Source organism: Bombus pascuorum, chromosome 14 (assembly GCF_905332965.1).
Source record: "Bombus pascuorum chromosome 14, iyBomPasc1.1, whole genome shotgun sequence".
Classification (NCBI taxonomy): domain Eukaryota; kingdom Metazoa; phylum Arthropoda; class Insecta; order Hymenoptera; family Apidae; genus Bombus; species Bombus pascuorum.
The window spans coordinates 306345-334001 of NC_083501.1; the positions used below are offsets into that span (position 1 = coordinate 306345).

The 27657-nt window shown below is 40.6% G+C and overlaps 2 protein-coding genes and 1 long non-coding RNA gene across 5 annotated transcripts; 1 reads left to right on the forward strand and 2 right to left on the reverse strand.

Annotated features, from left to right (window-relative positions):
* The first annotated feature begins 3330 nt into the window (after nt 1-3330).
* LOC132914340 (uncharacterized) lies at nt 3331-24339 on the forward strand. 3 transcript variants are annotated; one of them, XR_009659562.1, is made up of 5 exons: nt 3331-3554; nt 19894-20054; nt 21975-22275; nt 22338-22666; nt 22797-24339. It is a non-coding gene; the product is annotated as an uncharacterized LOC132914340 (long non-coding RNA). The 3 variants fall into 3 exon arrangements; XR_009659561.1 differs by having other exon boundaries at nt 22842-24339; XR_009659563.1 differs by lacking the exon at nt 3331-3554 and adding an exon at nt 11385-11444 and having other exon boundaries at nt 22842-24339.
* LOC132914300 (ATP-binding cassette sub-family D member 1) lies at nt 4537-8360 on the reverse strand. Its single transcript, XM_060973295.1, has 8 exons — nt 7171-8360; nt 6843-7081; nt 6347-6724; nt 6180-6274; nt 5918-6101; nt 5712-5809; nt 4963-5637; nt 4537-4860 (listed from the first exon to the last, which is right to left on the reverse strand). The coding sequence occupies exons 1-8, from the start codon at nt 7728-7730 to the stop codon at nt 4813-4815; spliced, it is 2277 nt and encodes a 758-aa protein (XP_060829278.1). The 5' UTR covers nt 7731-8360; the 3' UTR covers nt 4537-4812.
* LOC132914335 (osmotic avoidance abnormal protein 3-like) lies at nt 16187-26342 on the reverse strand. Its single transcript, XM_060973374.1, has 6 exons — nt 26271-26342; nt 21880-22658; nt 20531-21226; nt 19666-20177; nt 18730-19226; nt 16187-16327 (listed from the first exon to the last, which is right to left on the reverse strand). Exons 1-5 carry the CDS (start codon nt 26340-26342, stop codon nt 18802-18804), a joined length of 2484 nt encoding a protein of 827 aa, XP_060829357.1. The 3' UTR covers nt 16187-16327; nt 18730-18801.
* Nucleotides 26343-27657: the final 1315 nt, after the last annotated feature.

Sequence of the window (27657 nt, forward strand, 5' to 3'; positions counted from 1 at the left end):
AGAAGGCGAAAAGATACGTAGGAAGAAGGATTTATAAAATTGAAAAACACGAAAACGCGAGAACCCCGATACAGGCGTAAGAGAGTAGAGGGGGGGGGGGGAGAGGGGAAAGCGAGAAAGAAAAAAAGCGGTCAGAGGGTGCAAGAAGGATGGGAATAGAGGGTCGCGTAGAAGAACTCGCAGTACGCCGAGTGCACACCCTGGGTATTGGCTTACGCTTCCAACCGATTGGGCCCGTGGTATTTACGCAGGACCCCGTAGAAAACCGGACCCCGCCTTCGTCTCTGTCGCGATGGTAACGCGCGATTCCACGGAACTGTAACGTTTCCAACGAGTTCGAGCGGTCGCTCGCATCGCCACGTTCTTCGCCTGTCGGTTAGACCCGACAGGGTGGTGCACGACGACCATGAACGGTGGTGCGAGTGATAAAATGCGCGTGAGATGCTTTTCGACCATCGAGTTTGTCGACGAATTAGTTGCTTCCTATATGGCGATCGAGACCAGAAGCGAAGTTTGCTAATTTTCCGATCGTAGTTGATCGTCACGTATATATAAGATCTCCCTGCGAAGCTCGAATCTAGAAATTGAAAGATAAACAGCGAGGGGAGACACCGTCGAATCGTTGTTTCGTAGGTAAAGATTTGATCGTATCGAAAGAGTCGACGCTTAACCGCGATACGCGACCACAAAATTTGCACGAAACGTTTACACCCGATTTCCCGATCTCGAATCATCGATTCAGAGGCAGAGACAGCCTATGGGCATAGCGTCTATGGCAACGAGAATCGGTCGGTCTTCCTACCCTCTTCGAGGGAGCGTCGCGTCCAACCACACACCTGTGTTTGCTCGCACCTGAAATCAAACAGGCGATTACATTCCCGCGATCGTTCTACCGGCGATATCGAGAGAAACGGACACGCGTCGTACGTATGCCGATCCGCCTTAATCGCGTGCGCACGTTAGGCGACTACGCGAGCCGGGTTGCATTCGCTGTCGCCGTTTATCTCGCCGGGTGCTCGTTTCTTAAATACTTTCGACAAATATAATCGCGGTACGTAGGGTGTACGTGGGGTGTTCGTAGGTACGTTCGTTCTCGTAGAAACGTATCTCGTTGACGCTCAGTCTCTCCTTTTCATCCGCAAAACTAAGCGATACGGATACGGAAAACCAACTTCTTTTACCTGAAATTTATTCTTGACTCGCTGCCGGTTACTCGATCGTTCGATTATAGCAGAGTTAAACACGTATCCGAGTTTGTATTTTCCAAGCAAAGGTTCCTCGAGATTCGACTTATATTCGCAAATGAAATTTTGCGATTTAACGTTTTCGGCTTTCTATTTTCTATTTTCTGTTTCCTATTTTCTATTTTCGTGGTATCGCGTGGACGTGACGCGTCAAAGTACAGCGTATCGTAACCAACGGTATAGGTCGATACAGGAGCAGGAAACCGGCGTGTTCATCGCCGTCCATTCAAAGTTGAATGATTAGCCCTCGAGACGAGATGACAGTGACGGTATTGTTCGCGATCAAAAGTTCCTCCCACCGGTACCCATCTCCCTTTGCTAAAGTGATTGCGTATCGGATAATCTTCATCGTTGGGATAAAGCCAGCTTTCAACGATCGAGATGTTACTAAATACGTCACGGTTGCTTAATTACATTTGCGGTGAACCAGCTCTCGCTCGCTGCACCAGCTTCCAGATACCGTGTAACTGGAACACGGTACTCCGCGACAACGTATCGCGACGTTTTTACACATTTTTCGTATCCGATGTACGTATATCGTTGGAAAATCGAAAGCGTGCGTAGCAATTGCCACATACTTGTTGCGAGTAGTATATACGCTTTGCCAAAGCGTTCGAATTTAGTCCGTGCTTCTTCGATTCCGGTCGTTCGACGATCACCGATGACCCTACATATACGATCGTCGACAGAAGATTTGCAAACGCGGGCGACGCCTCTTTGGTCGTTGGAAATCCCATCGGATGACAAGATAGCGATCGGATGGTGGCTTATTGCGTTCTTTGTTCGAGCAAAGATCTTTGGCGTATGCGGTGACGGTGGCGGCCGGCTGGCACGCGCCACGTGTAATTCAATCGGCTATTTCGACGACCGGCAACAGCCAACGGAGCGGCCCGGAAAGTGGACAAGGTTTTAATCCTCGAGAAAACTGTTACGAACAAGGGGCGAGCTCGTGCTCCTCTCGCTAATCGTGCCTCGCGAGTCTCGCCTTATTTTCTTAGTCGGCTATCGCGGACAGATGCTAGACCGTGGTCTCTGCCTCGCGTCTTCCTTCAACCCTTTCTCAAAATACGAAACTCGACACCGGCCGTGGATGTTGTAGCCAAATTGCCGCCTGCGACTCTGCTCTTAACTAAAAATAGCCGTCCATGGTCCTCGGTTCTTGGATAAACAGCGCGAAGAAAGATAGCGGCGTTCGAGTTATTCGGCTGTCGAAGTAAGTCGTTTTCGTTCCTATTACCGATCTCGTCGTTTTAAATCGTCTTCCAGGTAAATCACGTAGAAACGTCAACTAGAATGCCAGGTAAATTTATAAACGTAATCGAACGAACAGAAACTAGATCTCGTACCGCGTGTACTCCCGTTGCGTCCGTTAAATCATCCGCTTTAAACCATCTCTTTGTAGCATTATATTTCGCAGAAATCCAATTTTCATGTATATCCATCGATTGCTCGGTTCTCGATCCAGTTTCCAGAGGTAATGATGCAAAGTTTCTTCGATTCTGTTAACTATCGACAAATAGAATTTTTAATAAAATAACTCCGATTCTCGCACCGATATCCAGACGATTGCAAAGCAGCAGCCTGGACGAGCGCTTTGAAATTACGTTTCTCGATACATAGGCTTCGACTCTTGTTTCCGCCGCGAAAAACGTTGTTGCAAGTCCGCTTTCGTTGCGAAATGATACGCGACACGCTACAATTACGTAACGTTGTAAAATTATGAAAGAGAAATCTATAATATCGGTAATATCGTTGGCTGGCAGATTATCGTGCAAGAGGCTGCGATACCCGGATAAAACGCTTATAATGCTTACGGTGTACTTATAAAAGTGGAGTAAGAAACCGGAACGTCCAACGAATCTTTTAAACGTACAAAGTAGCCGACTATATTACTTTTTCTCATTCTCTGTCGTTAAATCTGTGGGATCAAGGAGGCGCAATCTGCCACCAATCTTGCAGCGGCAATCTGTTTAGCGTAAAGACAGATACAAATGCGAGAAATATTTATTTAATTGTAAAAATACGATTGAATTTTTCAAAAAACACCGAACGTGGAATGGACGTTAAAAGTGAAGAAAGAAAAAGGAATATTAGGGTAGAATATTTGTACTATAAGCCATCGACGTATTAGTAAGTGGTTTCGCATCCGTGGAACATGGACGAGGAAGAAGAGACGCGACTAATTGCGCCGCGCCGGTATTCCGGAATTGCTTTAAAGCATTAGCTGGAACGTCGCGGAGAGGTATACAACCCCCCAAGATGGCTGCTCCCGGGCGTATCGACGTTTGGCGTTTGCAGGGTTTCCCAGAGGTAAGCTCATCGGAAATTGTGGGTCTTCCCTCCCCTGGCATCGCCCCCGCCGCCTTTGCTGGCCCTTCAAAACAAAGAAACACACGTAATTAAATTTTTGTCCGGCACAAATTAATGTACGCGACACGGCACGCCATGGCTAGCAGCTACGCCATCGCCAAAGGAAGTTTAATCCGCGATCCGCCTTCTAATCGGCATCCCACCTATCCCATTCTCGCCACTTTCCTTCCATCTCTTCCTTTCTTTTCTCTCCGATCTTTCCAAGATTCGTTTTCACCCTTCCTTACCTACTTACTTTCCGTTTATTTCAACCGTTTCTCCAGCCATCGAACGTTTTCACCTAATTACATTTATATCTTTCGACCTCTTGAGAATTTTTCAGAAATTTTAAGATACTCGCGATAGCAGCAAAGATCGAGTTGTACAAAGATCGACAATCATCGGCTTCGATAATTTCCCGTTCATCTAGTTATTTTCCACTGATCGATGAGCACAGCGATTTCTCTATCGATCGAAGGTGATATTCGCGTGAGATCGTCGGCTTGATTGTCAATCATCGATAAATGTAAAAATCCTTTGTTTTTCTGTTTTTGTACTTTGTTCTTTACCATTTCCGATCGTTCCATCTTGTTTATCGCATCTTGGAAATACCTACCGCGTAATGACACATGGATAACGGATATCTTTTTCTTTTACTACAGTTTCTATTGTTATTAACCGTAGATAATGCTCTTATGGTTAGGAAAAGAAAAGGATCTCGTTTTTAGGAATACTTTTTTAATAAGTAGAAAATTACGAAATCGTTACTTCGTGATTTACGATTCGATCGTCTCGTTGCAAATCGGAATTACGTTTATCGCCTTCGATCTTCTTCGGATAATAAAATAAATAAATAAATAAAAGACGATAGTTTTACTGTTGTAAACTATATAAGCAGGTAAATTACTTCGTAGCAACGTTTCATAAAATTAACGCGTTGATCGGGTTGACGAAAGTGGCATTTTTATTTCGTTACATTATCCTTAATTTAGATAAGCGATAGAAAAGAAGCGTTAGGATACAGATGCTCGAACGACGTCGAACAACGTTTCTACTTCGTGACATTAAATAGCGATATTTATTTATACAAAAATAGAATAATTGTCTAGAAACCTTTATAAACCACTGTACAAAACGCATTAATTAGTATCTATTTACAGCCGCAAAAGTTTCTACATAAATTCGCTAGAATAATACAAAATAATTCGTCTCGTTCTTTTCAGCTAATTCCAATTTTCGTATCCTCCTTATGAATGTCACGGAGTTCCTGTAAACAGAAACAAAATATCGAAATACATTTGGTACATGCTCGTTGCAACATGGTCGTTCGTTTCGTATTAAAATGGGGAAAAAAAACACGCGAACGTACGTGTAACATTCGATAGTGGCCTCCTTTCACTTCGTGTTGCTCGGTTTGTTCGTAAGCTTGAGTCGTTAGACGCGTTGCACTTTCCGCCTCTAACGGGCCGAAAGTCCAACCACCTTCTCCGTCGAAGCGTAACAGTAGTTTATGATATTTCGCGAGGGAAGCCACGCGATGAGTGATAGTTAACAACGTTATGCCTTTCCTTTTGGCAGTTTCGTAAATCACTGCTTCAGCCTCGAGGCTCACGGCACTGGTACACTCGTCTAACAGCGCATACTGAGGCGCGTGGTAAAACAAACGCGTCATCGCGAGTCTTTGTTTTTCGCCACCGGACAACGTAGAGTCCCAGTCACCAAAAGAATCCAGTCCATTCGGCTCTCTCTCTGCCAGACTTCGTAGATCCACTTCTTCCAACAATTTCAGCAGTTCTTCGTCGCAACAGTCTTCCGTTTGTGATTCCGAGGGATATATGATCTGATCGCGCAAGCAACCGACGGTCATGTAAGGTTTTTGGGGAATATAAAATAAGGCGGGTCTTTCTCGTTTAGCGGAGTAATTTTCTGCCGGTCTTGTCAAAGTTCCGCCGTACACTGGCCATAAGCCAGAAATTATGCGGAACAGGGAACTCTTTCCACAGCCATTGGGGCCGGTAATTAATATATGGTCCCCTGGTCTTATCTACAAAAGTAAAAGCGTACGATGATTTTCCTTTCTTTCGATAATTTGTGATTTAAAATTATAACGAAACTCACACAAATAGTCAATCTAGGTACGATAATTTCACAGTTTGGTGTAACTATTGGCACGTCGATCAAGCTTATACTGCCATCTGTACTTTCGCGTACGATTCCTATAACAAATATCCTTCGCGTTTTATCACATCCGATCGAGTATACTTAAAAAAAAAAAAAAAAAAAAAAAGAACTGTTAACCCGTACGCTTGTAGAAGATTGATTACCTTTTATCACTGGTGCTCCGTCTTTCAATTCGATTATATTATCTAAAGCAAAATTGGTTGTACTATTTGTTGTTCTCGATGAACTATTGACGATATTTCTTCTATATTTACATAGCGCAGCGTCTTTAAATACATCCAACATTTCACTGACCCGTGCTGCGTATCCGGCTAGTGCCACCAATTCCTATAATTGAACACGAAATTCGTTATAAACATCTTACTCTTCCAACTAGCTAATACGCTCTGTTATTCTAAATCTTACTTTGTAAGACAACATCAGTCTTTCGACGGCATCTGCCCCGGAGCTCAAAAGATTTTTAGAAGTTGTCAAGTATCTGGTTCTTTCGCTCACTCCACCTATTTACAAGGAAATAAATCCGTTAGTATTTCGCATACTATAAACTAACTTTATATTTAGTATGTACGTACCATCGCCGTCGTCTTTCAAAGCCAAGTTTCCAGATGTCACTGTGGTATAAAGAAGAGGCATGGCGATAACTAAAAGTCCAGTGCCAGACCATACGTATTTCATGAGCAATTGTTCCAACATCACGTACCAAAATTTTAGGGCTAACACTCTTCTTAAGTGGGAAACGAGAGATTTATAAGCAGTAATCAAGTATCGATGCTCCGTACAGTGACCTCCATAGAACGCTATTTCTTCTGCGTGAGCACTGATGCGAGCATGCGCCTCTCTCAATATTCCACGTTTTGATGCTTCTTCGGCCACTAACTGGCCAAATTTAGGAGAAGCTAGACGTAGAATCTGTCCGGTTAGACCAATTACCACGCACGATAACAATGGCCCTGTAAAACAATACAAAGGAAATTTACTATGCTTATTGATTGATATGTCGCTTAATTTGCCTTTCAAACGATTAGACTCTGGTTATTAGTATACTCTGTAACTTGCTAATAGTATTACCTTGTATCCTTTTTGCTCCCATTTTGGAAGAGAATGAAATAAGCGCGATGCACACCAACGCGCAATCTAACAATGGCTTGGTTAAACTGGAATACAAATGTGCCACAGAACTAGCCAATTCGGACAAATCATCTGTCAGTCTTTGTTCAGCACCTCCGAGTCTAGTGTCCAGTGCAGCCACTCTATAGTAGGTCTGTTGACTCAGATACATTTTGTAAGCATGCTCTACCAGGCGTCCTCTTTAAAAACAGAAAACAGAACTTGACACTTGTTTGCGAAACGTTAAAGCCACGCAAACTACAGATCAATACATTGTTCGTGTAAATACCTAAAACTAAGAGCCAATCGTCCCTCTAGATATCGAATAGCCGAGTTAACGAACGTCGCGGGGAATGCTATAGCGAACCATCTCGCGAGCATCAAAGAAAACCCTTGAACGTCTCGAAGCACGATTCTCTTCACGATTTGACCTTCTAATGTGGCTACATAGATCGACAAAAACGTCCTAGCTAGTAATGTCAGAGTGGCACAAGCGAGTAATCCGGCTTCGCGCGTCTTCCATCCAGGAACCATGATCTTCAGCAACGCGATCAGCTGTTTAACGAATTGTCGGTCCAGACCCACGTTCGCTTTCCCCGTCTTGCCGTTCGACTCGCTATTATTAGCGTTATTAATGTCATTCTTATCCTTGCTCGGCACTTGAACGCTATTCCGAGTTTGCTTTTTCCGCTTTTGGTACTGCTTTATAGCAAAAGTCACCAACGGATAACCGATCTTGATGAAGTAGAGAGTGGTCGCTACCCCGACTATACCACGGATCAGCTTCTCTTGCCTGATACCGTATTTGATAGACGTCTTGTCGATTAATTTCGAAAACACCAACGACATCCTGCCGGAGGCACGCTCTCGTGGGAGCGTATCGCGGCGTAGAAAACTCGTTTCGAACGTCGTTTTAATCGAAACGACTCGTTTCGATGTCGAATGATTCGTCAACGACGATGGTCACTCATTGTGGTACTATCAGCGGCAACCACATCCGCTTCGCTTCTCTTCGCAACTATTCGCAAGCGCGAACGTTAAGGCTAAGTCAGGCAGAATACACGCGTTTATCGCGCGAATCGCTCTTACCGTGTATACCGCTACGTGCGCATAAAGGAGAAGAAGAAGAAGAAACACACGCACACGCGCGCGCGTACACACACTCTCTCTGTTTCCGGCTCGCGATTGCTCGATCCACGTAGACCGGCTACCAGCTGGCGACTGTTGGTCGCGTCTCTCGCACGCAGTTCGCCGTTCCGTTCTCTTTTGGACCCTCTCCGCGGCGGCAACTAGAACCCGTGACTGGTAGATCGCTTGTGCTTGCGTCTATCGCTGGACTTGGATCCGAGCTCGTCGACAGCGACCGTGCGTCACTCATTTTTCCGAGCCGCCGATCTCAGATACCAAAATGCACTCTCTTGGTTCGCTAGTTCCGCCGCGCTCGTTCCGGGCCAACTCTAACATAGATTACTTTGTGCGCAGCGCTTTGGCGAGCGAACTGTACCGCACGATAAAGTACGATAATATTATCTATATTATGTTGTTGACATTGCCGTTATTGCTCGATGGATATCCGTGATATCGATGATCGTATGCGAGCTTCTCGGTCGGCCGTCACACTAATCGAGACCACTTTTTATGAAACTTTTCATTTCATTTCTTAGGTACGTAATTAATATTCAACGTTTCAGACAACAACGGGCTTACCTTCGTGAGTTTATTTATCACAAGAGTAAGGATATAACATAACCGTAAATTCCAAGGTAAATTTTAAAAAAACAATGCACGCTATTGTTATTTTCTCTTACATATTAATTTATGGAAGTGATCAACATGGCTTGTGCGGATACTCGTGCACGATAAACGTATCGTCTTGTAATTCGAATGGAATATAAAAAATTCTGATTAAGGAACATTCTGTTTTCTCTTACAAACTGTTACCGATCGTTTCCGACTATACTTTAATTTAACATAATCTCGAGTCGATCTATAAATTTTCCCAAAATGTTGACATCTTTTATATAACGACTTCTATGAAAGATCGGCGAACTCGAAGATCTTTGTCGAGAAATTTGTAGTCGACTTTTGTCGAGAAATTTGATGCGACAGCCGTGTTTTATCTCGTACAGTGCTAATGAAGTTTCAAAATGTTTTATATAACGCACATATAATACGGACGTACAAATTTTTTACGTGTTCAAATACATTCGCGAGCCAATCTGTGTAATGTAAATTGTGCAATATGGGGGTACTGACTAAGGAAAATATGCTAAATTTTATCCGAAATTTTTACTACAATTATAAACGTTTCTTACGTAACGGTTGTTCCAGAGAAACATTTTAGTTTATATATTTTAGTTTGAGATTACGAAACTTCTTTTTAGTTCTTCAATGTTGCATATACCAAATTTTATTATGTCGTCAATTAATCAATGGCAATCGACCGTATTGCGACTTGCTTGAAACTTGAACACGCGGTACATTTGTGGATCAAAGTGCCGCTACTTAACTGTATTTGCCTTCCTCTCTTTCCCTTTAAAGATAACGTTGATGTGTGTGTATATACATATATTAAACGCGTATCTCCCATACGTATACAAGTACTTATATTCTTTGTCTTCTTTCCCCGTAATCTTTTTCTGGTCTCTCCGCTTCTTTCACTCGTCTCCCCTATTAGTTGTGCTACGAATCGTTGGCTGGAACTCGTACGGTTAAGAGCGAAATATCAGTACCAGTCACGCCGCTAATTCTTCGGACCTTTCGGTTAGCCGTTATCTTCTGACTAATTCTTATTTTAGGCACAGGCGTTGTATGCGACGCGACGTCTCGTAATGGCTGCTTTAAAGAACGAAGTATATAATAGCAGATATTTAGATACATCGGATACACGAGTAGCGAGTGGAGGGCACGGAATAAGATCGTTGCCATTCGTAACTGTAACGAGTCGCGATAATTGACCGTTGGTCGTGTTTGAGATAGAACATAGATCTATACTTCTTGCCGTTTCTGCTTTTCTTGCGATCATATAGTATACAGGCTATGGTGCACATAAACGGACGTAGCGTACAGTGACCCCGGCGGCATTCTCCGTGTCGACTTTGTCTCCTTAAAACTTTGTGATCGTACGACGCTTGGAATTCGTTGTCGAATAATCAAGCGACTTTGATGTGTATCTTTTAAAAATATGTTTCTCAATCAGAAATGACTCTATAGAGACCTTCGACACCGCGACGCAACGACGAGGAAAATAATTACTCGCGATACATTGTTACACGAGAGTTCGATATATGTAATCCGAGAGTTCATATTTATTTGCATTAGCGATTAGTACGCGATATAATTGCGAATTAAAGAGAAAAACATTTTAGAGATCGTCCGATACTATATGAGATCGCTGTGTTCAGAAATATCTTTCTATTTATATACATTATTTGGACATTACGATTAGATAAAGCGTGGATATTTTTATATGATTGTACAGTATAACATAGAGATGAAAGGCGAAAATTATTATTTAGAGGTGTTGGGAATTGGATAAATTCCTATATGTACGCATACTTTGAATCATTTATTGTAAGAATGTGAGAATTAATTTAAGTAGTATCTTTTATTTAAGAAAGCAAGCGAATCCTGCAACCGTATTTTCATGACGATTCGATAGACGTCTCTCGATTAGTCGTTTGCCCTCTGCGGAAGTTAATTGTGACGTTGGGCCTAGCGCGACAGTCTGTAGCTGTATCTACGGATTTCCGATTTGCCATTCTCTTCGTTTTTGATATATGCTGCTATAAGAAAGAGTCTGATCGAAAAACGCCTTACAATTCATACGAATCGATGATTGATTTTATTTATCCGGTATATGTATGTGGTTAAAAGGTTGTATCGCGAACATTATAATTAATTATCCTCGTAAATTTTCCATCAATTGTTTTAGTTTATTTCGCATTCTTTGTTAACTATAATTATTCGTTGCCGATGCTAAATAATTATGTAATTATGATCGTTTCTCACTTTTTCTTTGCTAAGAATTTCTCATATTCGTGCGAATATGCTCGTTCCGAAGCTCAATATTTATCTACATAGTGAATCAGGTTTCGTAGAAAATCCAGTCTGGGCGAAGGAAAAACATTCTTAAACCAGCTACAACGATCGCAACGTCAATTTCAAATTGTCCTCCTCGTGGAAGAGGCTCGCGTAGCAACGGTTTCGCGTGAGATACGGCGAGTAACAAGATCGGTGCTCTACTTCGCTCTGATTCGCGTTACACGATGCTGATATTCCCTGGCGCGGAAAATGTTGTTTTCCGCGATTACGGAGTAAAGGGGAGAGACGTCGAACGAAAGGCGATGAAACACGCCAGTTGAACTTGAGACCGATGCAGCATGCGTGACATAATCGCTACGATATACGAGAATTCACGATGGGACCGATCTTTCTTGATGTTTGTCTATGCTACATCAGTATTTTTAACCTTCGAACGACGATATAATCTCAAAATAACAGCACGCGTTGAAAGTAACCGTGTACTGGGAATATGCGAAACGTCCGTTTTCTTCGGTTAAGGTAAATATACTATTGCTTTTCGCCAGAGTGAGTTTATTAACCACTTAACGAATGCATCCATGACGAATGCCTATGTAGCCTTGACAATTTGCTTATTTTAGCCATTTATATTTACGAGCCTCTACCGTGGTAAAAGGTATAGCTATTTCGTAAAAGGCATATTTCTTTTCTTTTACACTGTTTTATCTACGTATAATAGATTTGGCTAGATATGAACATATACGTAGATAGTTTAACGTTTTCTTCGTGATGTATTTAGGAAAAAAGTTTGTGAAACTGTAGATAAAAATGTAGATCTCATCGATTTATTAAATTTATCAAGTCTTATCTTAAATATATTAAACCGCTACTTAAACAACTATTAAATTTAATCTTAAATGCATTTAAAAGGCTAATATCTAAATGATAATACGATAATTTTGTAACGAAAATGCCAGAGAACATTTTCATTTTACTCGAGTACTGTGTTGTTGAAAACAATCTTAAGAAATTTGGGGATTAAATATTTACAAAGAGAAATAGGAAAGTATATAATAAAATGTAATTTTTTTACCATAATAGGATTGCAGAAACAACATACACACGTACATATATGTACGTAGCGCAATTAATGGGAAAAGGAAACGTCGTAGTCGAGTATTTTGCGATCTCACGACGGTAACGAATCAACGCTTAGAGTGATTTAGTTTATTATATGTTTTGCAATTCCTCGAAACAGAATCGAACGGTGGAAAGTACGACGCCGACTCTATTAAGGGTAATGGATTTCCAAGTTTGATAGAAATTGAAAGTTAATTCCAATTCGGTAAACCGGGAATGTGAGCGTTTCGAAATTTTTATGGGTTTCAAAGTTACTTACTAAAATTATGTTTCAACGCGACAAAGATTATTGGTAGTGAACGCGACAAACGACAAACAATGGATAAACAGGCAATAAATGAAAATTTAACAGGGAAATGAAAAATCCTACGTTAAATATGCTCGCTGCTCGCCTCTATCTCACTTTCTCGAGCCTATATGGAACTTTTGATTATTATTGTCCGATCGCCGATGTAATTAATGGTTTTGAAAAATAATGCAGATCCAAAGAAGCCGTTCGAATGGCTGATCTACGGATGACAAGTGTCACGAAAGGTCGATCGAAACGATAAGAAACGACATAGGATTTTAAGAGAGGCGGCGGCCGTGTTTTCGCGTTTCGATATCCGAAGACAGGACGAGAGGGAAAGCGGACTGCTTTTTGAAGCGGCATTTACCAGCCTCGCGACCGCTATTTTGCGTTTCGCGCGAAACAGAGAAAGTAAAAGTGAGCCATCGCCGTTGTACACGTGTGTACGGTAAGCTGGCTTTTTCCATCATTCGCTTTCGTTCTCTCTGAATGTTCGAACGGCTGAGCTCATTCGCTTTCGTTCTCTCTGAATGTTGGAACGGGCGAGCTCGTTCGCGACACTTTTTCTCCGCGTAATCTTTACGACCGTTTCACTCGATTACGAGTAATTTCGGATCGATTTTATTAGCCGATAAATAATACGGTTCTGCCGAGTCTCGCAGCATGTTTTATCGATTCTACGACACCGAGTATCAAGAAAAACGATCGTACCGACTCTTTGTTTCGCGTGTTACGGATTCCTAGTAGAGCGCAAGGTAAAATATTATATAAAGGATATAACGAACACCGAACGTTAATGACATCGCAAGAAACCTAATCGTACGTAGAGTGGCTCGCGAAAGTATTCGAACGCTCTTGGAAACCTTTTGCATATATATATATATATAATACTCGTTATACGAAATATTTGGAAATCCCATTAGCGCACTAACGAGGCATTCCTTGTATATCGAGGCGTATCGCGTTTACAGCGACAAAGTTTGAAACGTGTCTGGCAAAGTATATAAAAATTAGAAGATATCTATTGCGTGCATACAGTTTGTAAAGATCAGCAAAGTGTTTGAACAGTCGACTGTTCACGATATCAACAAGCCACAATGCGCGATGACACCTGCTGTTCACGCTGTTAAATGTAGCGAACGTAGGAAGATGTAGCTGGGTTTAAAGTTAATCTATATTTGATCTTAACTCGATGGTAATCGAACGTACGAATGTTTCTTCGTTTTTCGATTATCGAGAGGATGCGAGAAAAGTACCGTTCGACGTTGAAGAAAGCTGGAGAAATTGTCTTCTTTTCTCGGATCGTTAGTTTCGCAGCATTCAAGGCCACTTTTATTTTCTTCAACGAAAATACTTACGCGTCGGTTTCATTACGCGAAGCGTACTACGCGTTTCGAACATGACCAACTAAATCATTCGTTCCATTTAGAATAACGATGTTCGTTCGTTTAAAAGCGTATTTTGTACGAGGCACGTTGACGTTACCGGAATACCAGAGTGTTGCGAAATTATAGATTATCGTCGTTACGTTGACTCGAGAACGGCGATTAATTTCCGATTAACGTTGACGAACGTATTTTGAAAAGAAGAAATTAACTGGAAATACGTTATTTACACGCATATGATAAATAAACCGTGTTTGTTACATTTTTTTCGAAAAAAGATCGTCATAGGTATTTTTGAATGTTTTTATATTAGACTTTTTATAATTTCGCCTCTGTTCTGTGTTTCCTCTTTCTGGAGATTCAATGGAAAGTAAAGGTTTTAGGAGAGAGTGGCTGGTTGCTCGATCAGTTCGCGCGGCTGGCTGTGAAATTTCTCTAAAAGCTTCGAGGGGATACGATCTTTGGCACCAATTCGTCTTTGGCTTCGGTTCGTTTTGATATCGTGGCTACGTATCGCGTCGGAAGAAACCATCATCTCTTACGCAATTTTTTATTTTCTATTTTCTATGTAACGCAACCGAAGTCTATCGTAGCATCGTTCGCAAGTATTAAGGCTCCGTTTTATGTTTTTTCTACATTGAAAAACCTATTAGCGCGATTATTCAAATCGGAAATATCGGTATGCGAAAACGTTGATTTATAACGCGAATTCCTTGTTTCTATTTCGCATACACGAACGAACAGAACGCTTTACGAAACACGATTTTCTACTACAACGATACACTTTCCAATTATGAAAAAAAGAAAAAAATAAAGAAGCTATTCTGTTACAGTCCCCTGTAAGAAAGAGGCAATTAATTTCTAAAGCGAACGACGGAAACCATAATACACTTTCGTTTACAAACTTTTCCTTCTACTTCGCCTCTTTTTCTACTTACGACCGCGTAACGCTCGAACAAAGCTCCGCGTACAAACATTTCATAGCATTATCGTAGATGGATCGCAGGTAGACTTTTGCAACTTTGTCAGGTGAAAACCGCCGCTGGTACACCTGAAGTCTCTCCTATAAGGCGGATATTTCGCAACGATCTTTATCGAGAAACGACAAATCGGCATCTAATCCGAAAAACATTGCAGCGAACGCTAGGCAACCGCGACTCTACGAAGTTTTCCGTCATCGTGTAATTACAATGACTGTCGTCGAAGTTTCTCCTTTTTTACTTTGCGCTCCTACGGAGTAGAGATCCAAGCAGCGTCGTTTGTTTCTACCTACGTATGGAAACGTACGTATGGAAAGCTCGGACAACGATCTATAGTATGGACTATCCAAGTACAGTCCTACGATTCCTGTCGGTTGTTTCGAGCTACGCACACATTGCGCCGAAATTGTATAGATTTCGTATTTAAACGTTTATCACCGTGAATATTAATCGTCTCATTTTAGTTGATTTTCGATTGGTTTCCGTTTATTTCCTTTTTTTTTTTTTTTTTTTTTTTTTTTTCTTTTAACGACCAGCGTCGAGATTTCCTTGAAAAGTGTGTCGTCGAATTGCGCGCAAAGTATTCGTGCAACAATTCCTGGGTCCGGTGGATTTCACGGAAAGTATTAGTTGGTTCCAGCTCGATGGTCGTTTGCAATTAAAGTCACAGTTCGACATAGATCGATGTAAAAACGGATAACGAAATCTTTTGCACGATCACGTTAGAGACAAGTTAATTTCTGACGAGTTTCGTTAGCATTCGGTGATCGCGTAACGTTCTCGATGATCTTTCGCGGGGAACGAAACAAAATCGAGATTGTCGGTAATTTAAATCCTATTGGATGTATTTGTAGCAACAAGTAGTGGCGTCGGCGTACAAAAGCGGAGAGATTAATTTTTTCCAAACGAAACCTAAAAGACAACGTAACGAAATCGAATATTGGACCGAATATTTTGTGCTTACATCCGCATACATATCTTAGATGGAAGATCGATAACGACGCCTCGATCGTATCGTACGTTGGTTGAAAATTATATGAAAAAAAAATTATATTGTTTAAACGTATAACTTATATTTTTAAAGCAACTAATTTTAGTAAAAATCGTAGCTATCGAAATGCAATCTGATAGGAAAAAAATATCAGAAAACAGCGGCGACTCGATGGATCGAAATAGACGTGCGACTCGAAGAAATTGCAATACCTACCTCGTACGTATTACTATGATAAACTATTTTTTTCAAATAATAGGAAAAGAAAGTCATTTTGTACCTCCGATTTGTATAATGTATTTACATCGAGTAATCTGTTATTCTCCAAGAGACGATTATTCCGATGGATTTTTTTCTAACTCGACAAAATAATAACTTACTTTATTTACCTCTTTTTAATACTGCCGCAATTATGCAACTTTTACACGATATTTCGCTGCTTCGTCCTTAAAAACCAGAGTTAAAAACCAGAGCAGTGGAAGGCAGAGAGTCGTTCGTTAGATGCCTATCTTCCCATAACGAAAAGTAAAGTTCACACGTGGTCTCCGTCATCCCTGACCAAGTAAGTGTGGAAACCGGTTGCACAAGGGTATTTGTTGCTATCACGTTCGTAGGATACACGCTTCGAACGCCGCTTCCTGTAACAAGCGCGAAGAAAATTCATTTCTACCATTTTTGGAGAGATTAGACGTTCGTAGATAGAAAGTAATTAATTTGAATGTTTTGTACGAGACTGGTTTTGTCGATATATTCCACGGGCCAAGATGTTGTATAACACTGTGTGTGTGCGCGCGCGCGCGTGTAACCTTTATGACGTTACTTGTAGAGCTCTAACGGGGACGAATGCCACGAGATCTAGATGAACTTGTCAAATAGATATATCTACATGATCGTAAATAGACGATTACGAAAATAGAAGAGGGGAAAGAAAAAGAGCCATAGAGAATCTCCGAATTAATCTCTGTATCAATAGGCGAATATTAATATTTATGCAATTCGTGACATTTCGTTGCAATAATTTTCCTTTTATTAATCGCGATTAGCCATCAAATTTTTATTTTGATTTCTATAAAACATATTCTAAAGATTACTACGGAATACGAAGGGGGCACGAGATTATGATAATTTGTGAATGGTAAGAGAAGCTCGAAAGAGATTATAAATTTTCTAGCTTCGGAATAATAAGTTTTTTTAAAACACAGACGACGAATCCATAAAGTTTTATAGCGAGGCGAAAGTAACCGAACCAACGTTACGGGTAGACATGAAAAATCCAAAGATGTCAAAATGCATAGAATATGCGTAATATATAATAAAATATGTACGCGAGATATCCAAATTTGGCAAATTTGGCTGCTTTTTATAATATTTAGCTGGCAAGACGATCTTTTTCCTACCAGAGTTCCACCTTGCTGATTTATATTCGCGAAAGTACGAATTTGCATAAATATGAGTCGAGTTGTGACAATCGATGTCTTTAAAATATTCAGAGAGGCGGAAAAACTGGTTCTGCTCGTTGTTTAGACAGCTGTAGTAAAAACGAAAACAAATTTTTCAGCATATTTGTTTTTATGGTTTCGTTAGTCGGCGTTTTGAATTATTCGGTAACTCCTTGATCCGTCGATACTCGATTAACCACATTTTTACACAGCAGAACGTTCGCACGTGTATTTAGAAATTCCAATGTATTTTATATTGAAATGAACGCACTCCGACCGTGTAACCTTGGCCCAGTGGTCGCTTTTGTGTCGTCGTTCTCGTTAGTTTGCAAAATAAATTTTATCGCTATGTACCCTATATACGTTATATAACGACTGGTTCGTATCGCGAAAAGCGATTCGTAGGATACGATAGTGATTTGTCAGCAAAAACCTAAGTCTACTGCCGACGAGACACGAGGTCGGTTTACGTCCGAGTATCGTTAGAATTCGAATTATTATCTACCCACGCGTAAATCGCCTCCTTTGTCTCGTCTATTACGAACGTCTTCTCCAACTTCAGAATTTCTTAATATAGGCCAACGATATTTTTGTTACGCGTATATATTTGCTTGTGTATACAAGACGTGCCCCAGAAGATATTTCAAGCGATAAAGTTGTAGCGGCACACCGTGTATACGAATGTCATTCACCCAAGCCAGTTCGTAAAATGTTCGAATTAAAACCTATATAAGATCGGCCGACGGATCAAGGTCTCCTTCGTCGTGAAAGAGAAGGAGAACGACTATGACGAGAATGGTAATATCACGTACACCTTATCTCGTTTATTCTTACATCGTTTCTCGCGAGAACCACGTATGCACGTATTTCGTGTAAAGGAAACTTTTACCTCTGTCGAACAATTGGACAACGGAATAGAGTTATGAGCGTCACAGCGTATAAATTTGAAACGCGTACATGACAACGAAGATTTCAAAACTATGATACAGGACAAAGGCGATATTTTAATAACCGTTAAAACGAATATAAACGAAAGGAAGATAAAAATGCTAAAGAGTACGAGGAAAGTTTAAGAATACGATTATTTACAGATAAACCGTAGATATCTGTTTTCTGTCTGTCTACGTATCGAAACTGGAGAAGTGCATAGGATACGTATAACGTATAAAGGCATATGAAATATCCGAGATAAAGAATTTCTTAGTACGTACGATAAATTTCTAGTCAGATTCTACTTCTTCTCTTTTGGTGATAATTTGAATTTAAAGTGTTCGTAATAATATAAATTTACATAAACATGTGCAGTCTAGACGCGCATATCGTAATAGCTAGAATGGGATGTACGATAAACGATACAGGCATAGTGGCGGTAAAATGTACACTTGCGTATCGATGTATTCATTACGGTATTTACATTCTAATTAATTAGAGTCGAAGCCTATTGAATTTCGTATCGCGTACGGTGGTACGCGCATTAGTACGATTACACGAATTTCACGCTAGAAAGATGAAATACGTATATACGTAGACAAGAAAAACCTGGTAGGAAAAGTCGATTGATTCTAAAGCACCTACTCGCGTAACTACTATAGTAGGAGTACCTCGTCCGCGTCTCCCACTGGTGTCGTCCTAGTCCGTAGTTGCCAACTGTCAGTGGCTTTGTGCCTTCGATCTCAATACGTGGGGGAACGAGCGTGTTCAACCAGCGTCGAATGGTCGTCATCCGCTTGGTTGCGAACGAATGCCGACGATATTTTGTCGGATATTCTCTCCGACGTCGCTTTGTTTCCAAACTTGAAGACACCGTTCGTACCTTGGGGATTGCGTTGCGAGGGCAACGCCTCCAAGATTCGAGGAGGATTTCGCTTTATCGCTTGATTAACGAGACAACTTTTCTTATTTATCGAATTTTCTTCCAACGTCCAACCTGGCCGGCTCGTTCGTCCGGTCGGTAGACGTTGCGTTGGCCTGTAACCATCCAAGTCGCCGATCACTGGCGCGCTGCTTTGCAGATTTAACGCGTTCAGTTGAAGACGATTGCCTCCGAAAGGGACGCTATCCTCGGAACCAACTGATCTGCTGAGTCGGCTGCCCGGTTCTACAACGCGATTATGATCGTTTGTATCATCGTTTGTTATATAGGGTCTCTGTTTTTCGGTTTCACGTATACGTTTGGAAGAGGAAATAGGTTTCTAGATTCGAAGCAACCAGCTTCTTAGGTCGATCCGTCGATGTATGCTCTTGTGGATTTTCGCGAGACTCTATCGTTTACGTTGTCGTTGCGTGCATATAACGAGACAAATAAGGAAAAGGACCTAGATGATCTCGGACGATCTTGAAAACGATAAAATACCGTGCAAGATCGAGCGTCGTATTTTCCGATTCTACTCGACGAATAGAAAGAGAAGACAGAAACGTTTCGTCGGGATCGTCACGCATCGACGGATTCGACGGTTTTGCAAAGAAGGTAGAGCCTCGATCTACGTTATAACGACCGATATCTTTCAAATTTTCGTCGCTTTTACATCGCTGCTTACCAAAAGTTTTTGCTTCTCTGACGTGAGCTAAGAGCTTGTCGATCCTATTTCGTCGGAAGTACGTGTCAACGATATCGAGTTTCTTCGCTCGTTCCTGTTCGCTGCTCTCCTCGTTCTCGGCTGCCGCGTCGATCTCAGCTGCCACGTTATCCTCGTTATCCTCGTTATTGCTATTGTTATTAAGATCAGGTTTGGAAGGCATTACGTTGTACTGTATACTGTCTTTAGGCGCTAACGACGCTGGAGGAAGGGAAATATGCGGCGTCGCATCCGGTAATCTCCAACGTCCCAGCTCGTCGCTCCAAGTGGCCGTGGATCTGACGGCGGCGACATCGCGAAACGGACATCCGGGTCGAAGATGAGGAACCATCGCGTCGCATATTTGCGAGGTAAGCAGTTCTCTGCGCAAAAGATCGCGTCGCTCCGCGTCCCAGCATGCTTGGAGATCGGCTGCTTCCGCTTCTAGTTGCTTCGCTCGTTTCGCCATTCGTTTTAGCGCATCTTCCGTCGATCTACGTGGGAATATAATTTTAGCCGAATGGAAAAACATATAACGATCGAAACGTCTAAACATACTCTTCGTAATGATACCAGGCAACCCGTTAAATTATATTATATATTTTATTTTCAATTATATTATCAATACTCCGTATAAATACTCGTGTTTCTTCAAACTTCGTAGAATCAGAAAATCTAGAATCTAGATTTCATCGTACGAATCGTTAGAAGGATAGAATCCAACGGTGTAAATTGATCGAACAAAATTTATTCGTCCCTTTCCGCTAACGTTTCTTTTTAACTTCAACTAACAAAGAGATATACACCGTTTCGTTCGACGCAGCTTTCACAGGTTAAAACTACTAACCGGAGTTGACCATACACCTGGAAGACGCTTCCGTTTCCTTCCTGAGCGCTAGTCTCCAGAGCCGAAGCGAGAGCCTCCAGCCTCTTCCTTCTTTTTTCTCGTCGTCTTCTCAATTCGGTATTTCCTTGCTCCTCTCCTCCGATAGTTAACTTCTCCAATCTCTTCAATACCTCTTGCATGGCCGCCTCTCGCTTCTTTCTTCGCCTTTCCTCCCGTTCCACGTCCTGCTCGTCCATCGGTTGCCGAGAAACAGGCTTGGGCCTCGTATCGCTGATAGTACCAGCTTCGTAGCGAATCTTCATAGCCTGCAATTCCTCTCGAAGCTTCTGAGCGGATAGATTGGAGTGTTCGCACTCCTCCTTCAATCTTTTCACATGTTCGGTGTATTCTCGTTGCTCGATACCCTCTTCGTCTTCGATCTCTGCCTTCACGGCGATCTCTTTCACGAGCGACTGATCGTTCGACTCGAGTAACTTCTTTAGACGTTGCAGTTCCAGCTGATATTGCCTCAGTAAAGCATCTTTTGGATCCTCGTTGACGACAGGTTTGTTCTTGATACATCGAGCTCTGGCTGCGTATCGCAAGGTACTCAGAGTTTCTTCGGCGTCCACGTCGCTGCCACTTATACAAGCTATCATTAGAGTTCTTGCATTTCCACCGAGGCTGTCTCTTAGTAGCCTGGTTAGCTTGCTGTCTCTGGATAGGGAATTTTCAAAGGAAACGTTTAGTGACGACTTTGTAATAGACCGCGTTCGTTGTGCGATGTTTCGTGTCGTTTCAAGTATGCAAGAAGTTTGTTCGAGCGTCGATTCAAACAACGATTAAATATCGAAACGATTAATCCCTTTAGTATTAATCCCTTTAAAGAACAGCCGATATATCCGCGAAGCGTTGTAAGAAATACGATGACAATTTTCGAAACGTTCACGACGATAACTCCAAGAATTTATTCAACGACTAATAATATTTTTACGCGATATTATCTAATGTAGCGACGTTATTCTCAACATAACTAACAAGAGAACCGATCACCGGCCTATTTTAACGATACTTACGTTTGATGTAGTTTTCGAAAACTACGACTCTGCTATACCGTGTTTCATATTTTTACGGCGACTTTATCTCTGGACTTTACGAGTTCACCCTTTTTACGATCGTTTGACATCGAAGTGTTCCTTTTTGGCCATCGAGTAAAAAAATATGGCATAAAAATCAGAAACTAAACTTTTCGCGCAACCTTCGTACGAATCGTGGAAGAACGTGACGTATCGTTCTTTTCTCCCGTATTCGTCGCATAAGTACGTTATCCTAACGATCCTAAAATTTCGTCTAACAGTCTAGCAACGTACCTGTATGGCACGTGTCTTCCATGACCAGCAGCCAACGCACTGATCACGTTTCCCAGCGCGGAAAGGCTTAGATTAATGCTAGCTGCCTCTTTCAGTCTATCTCCGGTAGCACCAGTCCTCGCTTGCCTCTCAGACCCAGCAAGATCCACCAGGTGAAGCCTTCCTCTCTTTACCGTATTCTCAGTCTTACTGCTCTCTTCGTTAATGGCCAGCGTTTCCAAGGATAACGTCAACACAGCGTGACTTCTAGAGCTGGCTGCGTTCATTTTAGTAGCTGCAGCAGCTCTTCTTCTATCGCCTTGTTCGACCAGTCGCGCGCATTCCGCCGCATCTTTCACCGTCACCTCTCTCAAACCTCCAGCCACGTAAGTTCCACGATTGGGATCCTCTTTCAAGGTCAGCAGATCGCTCACACCATCTTGCAATAGATCCCTTAATCGTTCGTTGTAAATTTCCAGGTAACTCAGCAAGGCCAAGTATCTCATTTCCGCGCTGGCCGTCGACGTGGCCTCGAAGATGTGGTCTAAAGTACGTTCGATGAATCCGCGCATTGTGTGCGATTTGCCGCATCCTGTTTGTCCGTATGCAAACACGGTGCCATTGTAGCCGTCCAGTACAGCCTCCACTATGACCGAACCAACGTTTTCGTAGACAAATTCCGTAGTTGCTTCCGGACCGAAGGCGGCGTCAAATTGGTACACCTTGCCGTTTCCGGGGCCTGCGGCTGCTGGACACTCGAGGGTGCAGCATTTTGACGCAGAGTCGATCGTTACCACGTTCTGCACAGGTGAAAATACCAATAGATTTACTTTACCAATAGACGTGTAAACGAGTTTTCTTATTCAAGGAAATTTCGTTATTATTGATAATATAAGTTTAATAATATTTAATAATTAGTAATCGATTGTTACTTGTAGCTCTTTAATAAATCTCAAAGTTAAAGAATCGAGGACTGTCTGCAGTGTATAACGAAAGAATGCGAAGACGCAGGGGGAATGGAAAAAAAGGATAGAGACGCAAAAAGTAACGCAGATCGGAGGAAGAATGGAGAAGAAATAAGAGACTGGAATCAAGGAAGAAGAGCGCAATCGCGTGTAATATCATGTGTAATAACGTACGATCAAAGTACAGATATAACGCGATATACTGCAACATAAATTAAGGTCACCGTACATTTACGAAACACCGTGACTTGGAAAAATGTTTTCTAAAGTTCGTAGTGTGCATGTAGTTTTCCGTTGTGCAAATATTTTCCTGTTTAGTCCATTCTTAAAAACGAACTACGTGTATAAAAGAGGATAAACGTTCAAAAATGTTCCTGCCTTTATTAATAACCGGTTTTTGTAAATTTAATCCGAGCGGAATATCGATCGAGCAAAGGACTTTGCGTTTGAAATTAAAACCTATGACTGCGCTACTCCCGTAATTTACAAGTAACGCCCGCAAGAACGATCAAAGTTATTCAACTTTTTTATAAAACTAATCGATCGATCAATCATTTATCAATCGCGTTATGTCGCTACATCTCTATACTCGTTATGCAAAACTATCTGTGTAACGTGGTTATTACTTGCAACGTCGGTTTAGCGATAGTTCGTAGTTCATATTCATATCGATCGAATTTCGCGGAAATAATAATAAAACGCGATTGTCGCTTCTTCCTATTTCAGTATCGTAACTAAATTATCGATTCGAGCTTCTTTTCTCATTTTTCATTCGATACATCGAGCAAATAAGTTTCACGGATATAATTAAAAGCCAGTTGCTACGCTAGATAACCGCGATATTTTTAAGATCGAGTTAATTTCAAATTTAGATTAATTTAAAATCGAGCACTCTGATTAAAATTTCCGTAGTGACACGTGATTCAACAACGTTGGTCGAGAGTTAAACCTGATATAATAAAATGAAACTAAATTACCTTAAAATTAAATTAAAATTGTAGAGCGGGCTACGATCCAACAAAATATTAATTAACAATTAGACTTGACATAACGAATACTTTAAATGCATCGAACAGCAAAATACGAAATAACGAATACTTTTCCTGATAATTCCTGTATCTTAAATCATTTTACATTTCTATATGCATGTGTACGTCGTGTATTCCTACGTTATCAAACTTAATAAAATTGAACGAATACAGCATACAACGAATTCTTTTAACAGGCTCAACATTCTATACTTCCTAAGTAATGAAAAACAAAGGTAAATACAATTAAAAGGAAAGAAAATTTGTATACTATCTGTCACGTGTTGACTCGAAGACCCTTTCCACTTTCATCGTACGTCCATCAACGTATCTCACAGCTACGTATCACGGACCATCGTGTACGGTGAGTCGTCGTTAAATTTACTATTCCATAAGATATTCAAAAGGTAACGTAGGCACGCTAAGCTGATCGGTGCATACACGATGCATAGATAGTGGTATCGAACCACGTCGTTGCACACATCGTTTTACATGCCTATATATATATAGTTTACATACGTATTCACATGCTTATCGATGAAGCGGAATATATGCCAAATCGATGGAAAGCCACAGTCGTGCTACCAATTTTATATCCTCCATGTTTTTCCTTCTTTTACGTTCATGCACGGCGACACACGTGGTTGACACACTGCCGCAAGAGACACACGTGCACGCTGCGTGTAACTTTTGCGTAGGTGCGATCGTACGATTCGCGATAAATACACGCACGTATTTATCGATTCGTAACAACGGTATAATGATTTTCAGATTTTAAAGTTCCACGCCAATTACCAAACGACGTATTTATAGTTTCTCGTGTTTTGACCTGGTCTGAGTTTCGGTTCACGCGAAGCGAATTGCAATGCATAATTAAAAACTTGTCGATCGAAATCTGAAAAATTATGAATATCTCGATAAAATGATTTTTATTAAAGTATGGAAGTTACAAACATAGTATACAAACTAATTGTTAACTGTCATATTTGTTATTTTCCTATATTCTTCCATACAATGATAACTTTGGAATAGTATGTATTAGGTACTTGAAGTAAGCATGATGTGTGATTTATCTGTGAGATTAGAAAACCTGCTTTTATTTAATCTATATCTTGAACACTAAACAATTTTGAAATCGAGAATTTCTCAAATAGCGAAACTCTTCCTATTACATTGCATTACGTAGCATTTGCGCAAATGAATTTAAAGTTTTATTGTTGCGAATAGTTGAATATCGTGTCATGATATTTTGTAACAGATAGCTATTTACTATCTACCGAGACATCGTCGATTCTGTTATCCATAATGTTATAATTAAGTTACATTTCAAGAAATAAGCAACTGTAGGGATACTTTTCAACGATGGTGTAGGTTCCTAGATACGTAGAAAAACGAAATATACTCGGTGATACACATTACGGTAAACTAATTATTTCGCCGTTCTTTCAATTTCTTTTATTGTTGAAAAATTACGTTTGGTTTTTGTGGGATAAAGGGGATTTCTTTATTTTATTTCCGATGTAAATTGTCGAATTCACAACCTGTATCGTACGATCAATTTTGTTTTTCTTTTTTATAGTTTGAAAGCTTTTTATGGTTTATCGCAGAATTATAATAGTTATAAGAGTTATAAGCAAAATTTAAACACTGTGCGACGCTAAGACAGACAGTTTCTACTTGTTAAAAAATTCAACTCCTCGAACGAGTTTGCAGTCATTTTAACATTCAATGCCACATCGTGTTGCTAACAGCCACAGGACGTTAAAGATATTAAAAAGAACTGTTCGGTTTAAATAAATAAAAAACGCAGTTTTCTTTTTACTAACGCGTTGTGCGATGTGGGACGAGAGCCTAAGGGGGGACATTCAAAAAGATCTAGAAAAATATCCAACAGGTTTCAAAGCGACGTACTTAAAAATTCGTCTAAGAAGATATCGACGTTTAAACAAAATTATTTGGTAAAATACGCGATCGAAAAATCGTTGGAGGCTTAAACGTCCCACATTGCACATAGAGGGTAAAAGATCTGAAACAAAAAGAAAAGACATCGATCGGAATCTTCATGGTGGCTTTACTTGTTTAATAAAACTAAAGCCATCCTTGATCGGACGAAATTCGTTCATCCAACGAACTCGAGTCAAAGATTCGAAGATTCAGAGAGGATAATCTCGTAAAAAATTTCCTAGCGGAAAAATTACAGTGTCCATGCATGTTGCTCGCGTGTTTTGATACGGTCGCTAGGCTACAACGCGCTCGATAGAACAATGACGAGTTATCCACATACTTTCCACGAATAAACAAAACAAGAAACAGAAGCGGAAGCGTGCATAGCGCACGTTGGTGGCATGGGTGCATGTGACACGAACTCAGAAGCGTCGACGATCTCGTGGCTGTTCATTGTCCGCCTTTATGAACGTACCCTGCATCCCTGCTGGAGCTCCCGAGCGTTCATCGGGCGACATCTTACAGCCACCTTCACAGACTCGCTCATCTAAAAGTGAAAGACGCTAGATTAGAGAGAGAAAGAGATTTTGCCTCGAGGATCGTCGTTACGTCTGACAATTGTAGAAGCGTCGTTAACCTTGATTGTTAGATTACTATTAGAAGATGATAGTACATTTAGTTGAAGAGTGACTGACGGGAAATTAACTATGCATTTTATGTTGTTGCAAAGCATAGTTCTGCGTATCTTTTGCACTATTTGAACGGTCGAACATATTAATAAATTATGTTTCCCGAATTAACGTGTCGATAAATTAAACGAGAATATCAAAAGTCACCAAGAATGTTATCGCTAATTGGATTGAATTCTCGTCATTTTAATAAGTATATCATGCAATTTTCGACGCCATTATCGGCCACGTTACTTGATATTGTGTTTCTCAGGAACACATTGCTTTTTGCTCGTTAAGTACCTCGTTCGTGTGTCGAAGGAATGTGTGTATGTGTGTGTGTGTGTTGTCCTTGAACTCGGTTACGCGTTGAATCACCCGAATTATAGCGTGTTTAAGCCGTACAATCCACCTCCGTGTATGTGACCAGCATTCATTTAAGAATTTAAGAATGCGTAATACGACAAGAACACCTGATGATAAAAATCTTGCAATTATGATCATAAACTACATTACGAATTGAAATGTTGGGATCGACAGTTTGAAAAATATAGCAACTATAAGACCTAGTAGTAACGAATTGTATGAAAATTAAATTCTTAGAATAAATGAGTTATTATCGATTAACCAAAAATTTTCTGATTCTTATAGATTGAGTATAGAAACTAAAAAAAATATTTTATGTTTGCATATAATAATATCTCTCCTTTGTTTAATGATATTCATGTACTACATTCTAAAAACATTAAATATAAAAACTAATAAACTAATCTTAACTTTCTTCAAGTTCAAGGCGTCGACTGAAACTGAATTGATTCTAAGAACTTAACTATGACCTTAAACCTTGAAGTATCAATCAGACTGTCAAGATTCACGTTATCCAGTATGACAGATAAAACGAATAATAAATAAACTAGAAATAGAATGTTTCAAATATTCATAAATACCAGTTAATAAAACCAACGTAATTATGCATAGAGTATACCGATTGAGTTACGGGTAGAATATTTTGCATGAATTAATTAATTTGTATAATTTTGCGCGTATATATAATTAGCAAATTTTTATGTTACGAACTTTTAAAGGAGAACCGTCAAATTTCATGTCAAGCACTATCAAATATCGATATCAATTCGATGAAAATATCGATCGGATTAAATATGCAAAAAATACAAATAGGTCAAGTGCAGAAGG

Bases quoted from the DNA above. Each gene is read 5' to 3' on its own strand.
- LOC132914300 (XM_060973295.1), bottom strand. From the start codon at position 7,730: ATGTCGTTGGTGTTTTCGAAATTAATCGACAAGACGTCTATCAAATAC. The intron at 7,082-7,170 runs GTATTTACACGA...CTGTTTTTAAAG, and splicing joins CGATTGGCTCTTAGTTTTAG to AGGACGCCTGGTAGAGCATG. The intron at 6,102-6,179 runs GTAAGATTTAGA...GTTCAATTATAG, and splicing joins GACTGATGTTGTCTTACAAA to GAATTGGTGGCACTAGCCGG.
- LOC132914335 (XM_060973374.1), bottom strand. From the start codon at position 26,342: ATGAGCGAGTCTGTGAAGGTGGCTGTAAGATGTCGCCCGATGAACGCT. The intron at 22,659-26,270 runs GTACGTTCATAA...TCACCTGTGCAG, and splicing joins AGCTCCAGCAGGGATGCAGG to AACGTGGTAACGATCGACTC. The intron at 20,178-20,530 runs GTTAGTAGTTTT...ATTCCCACGTAG, and splicing joins CAGGTGTATGGTCAACTCCG to ATCGACGGAAGATGCGCTAA.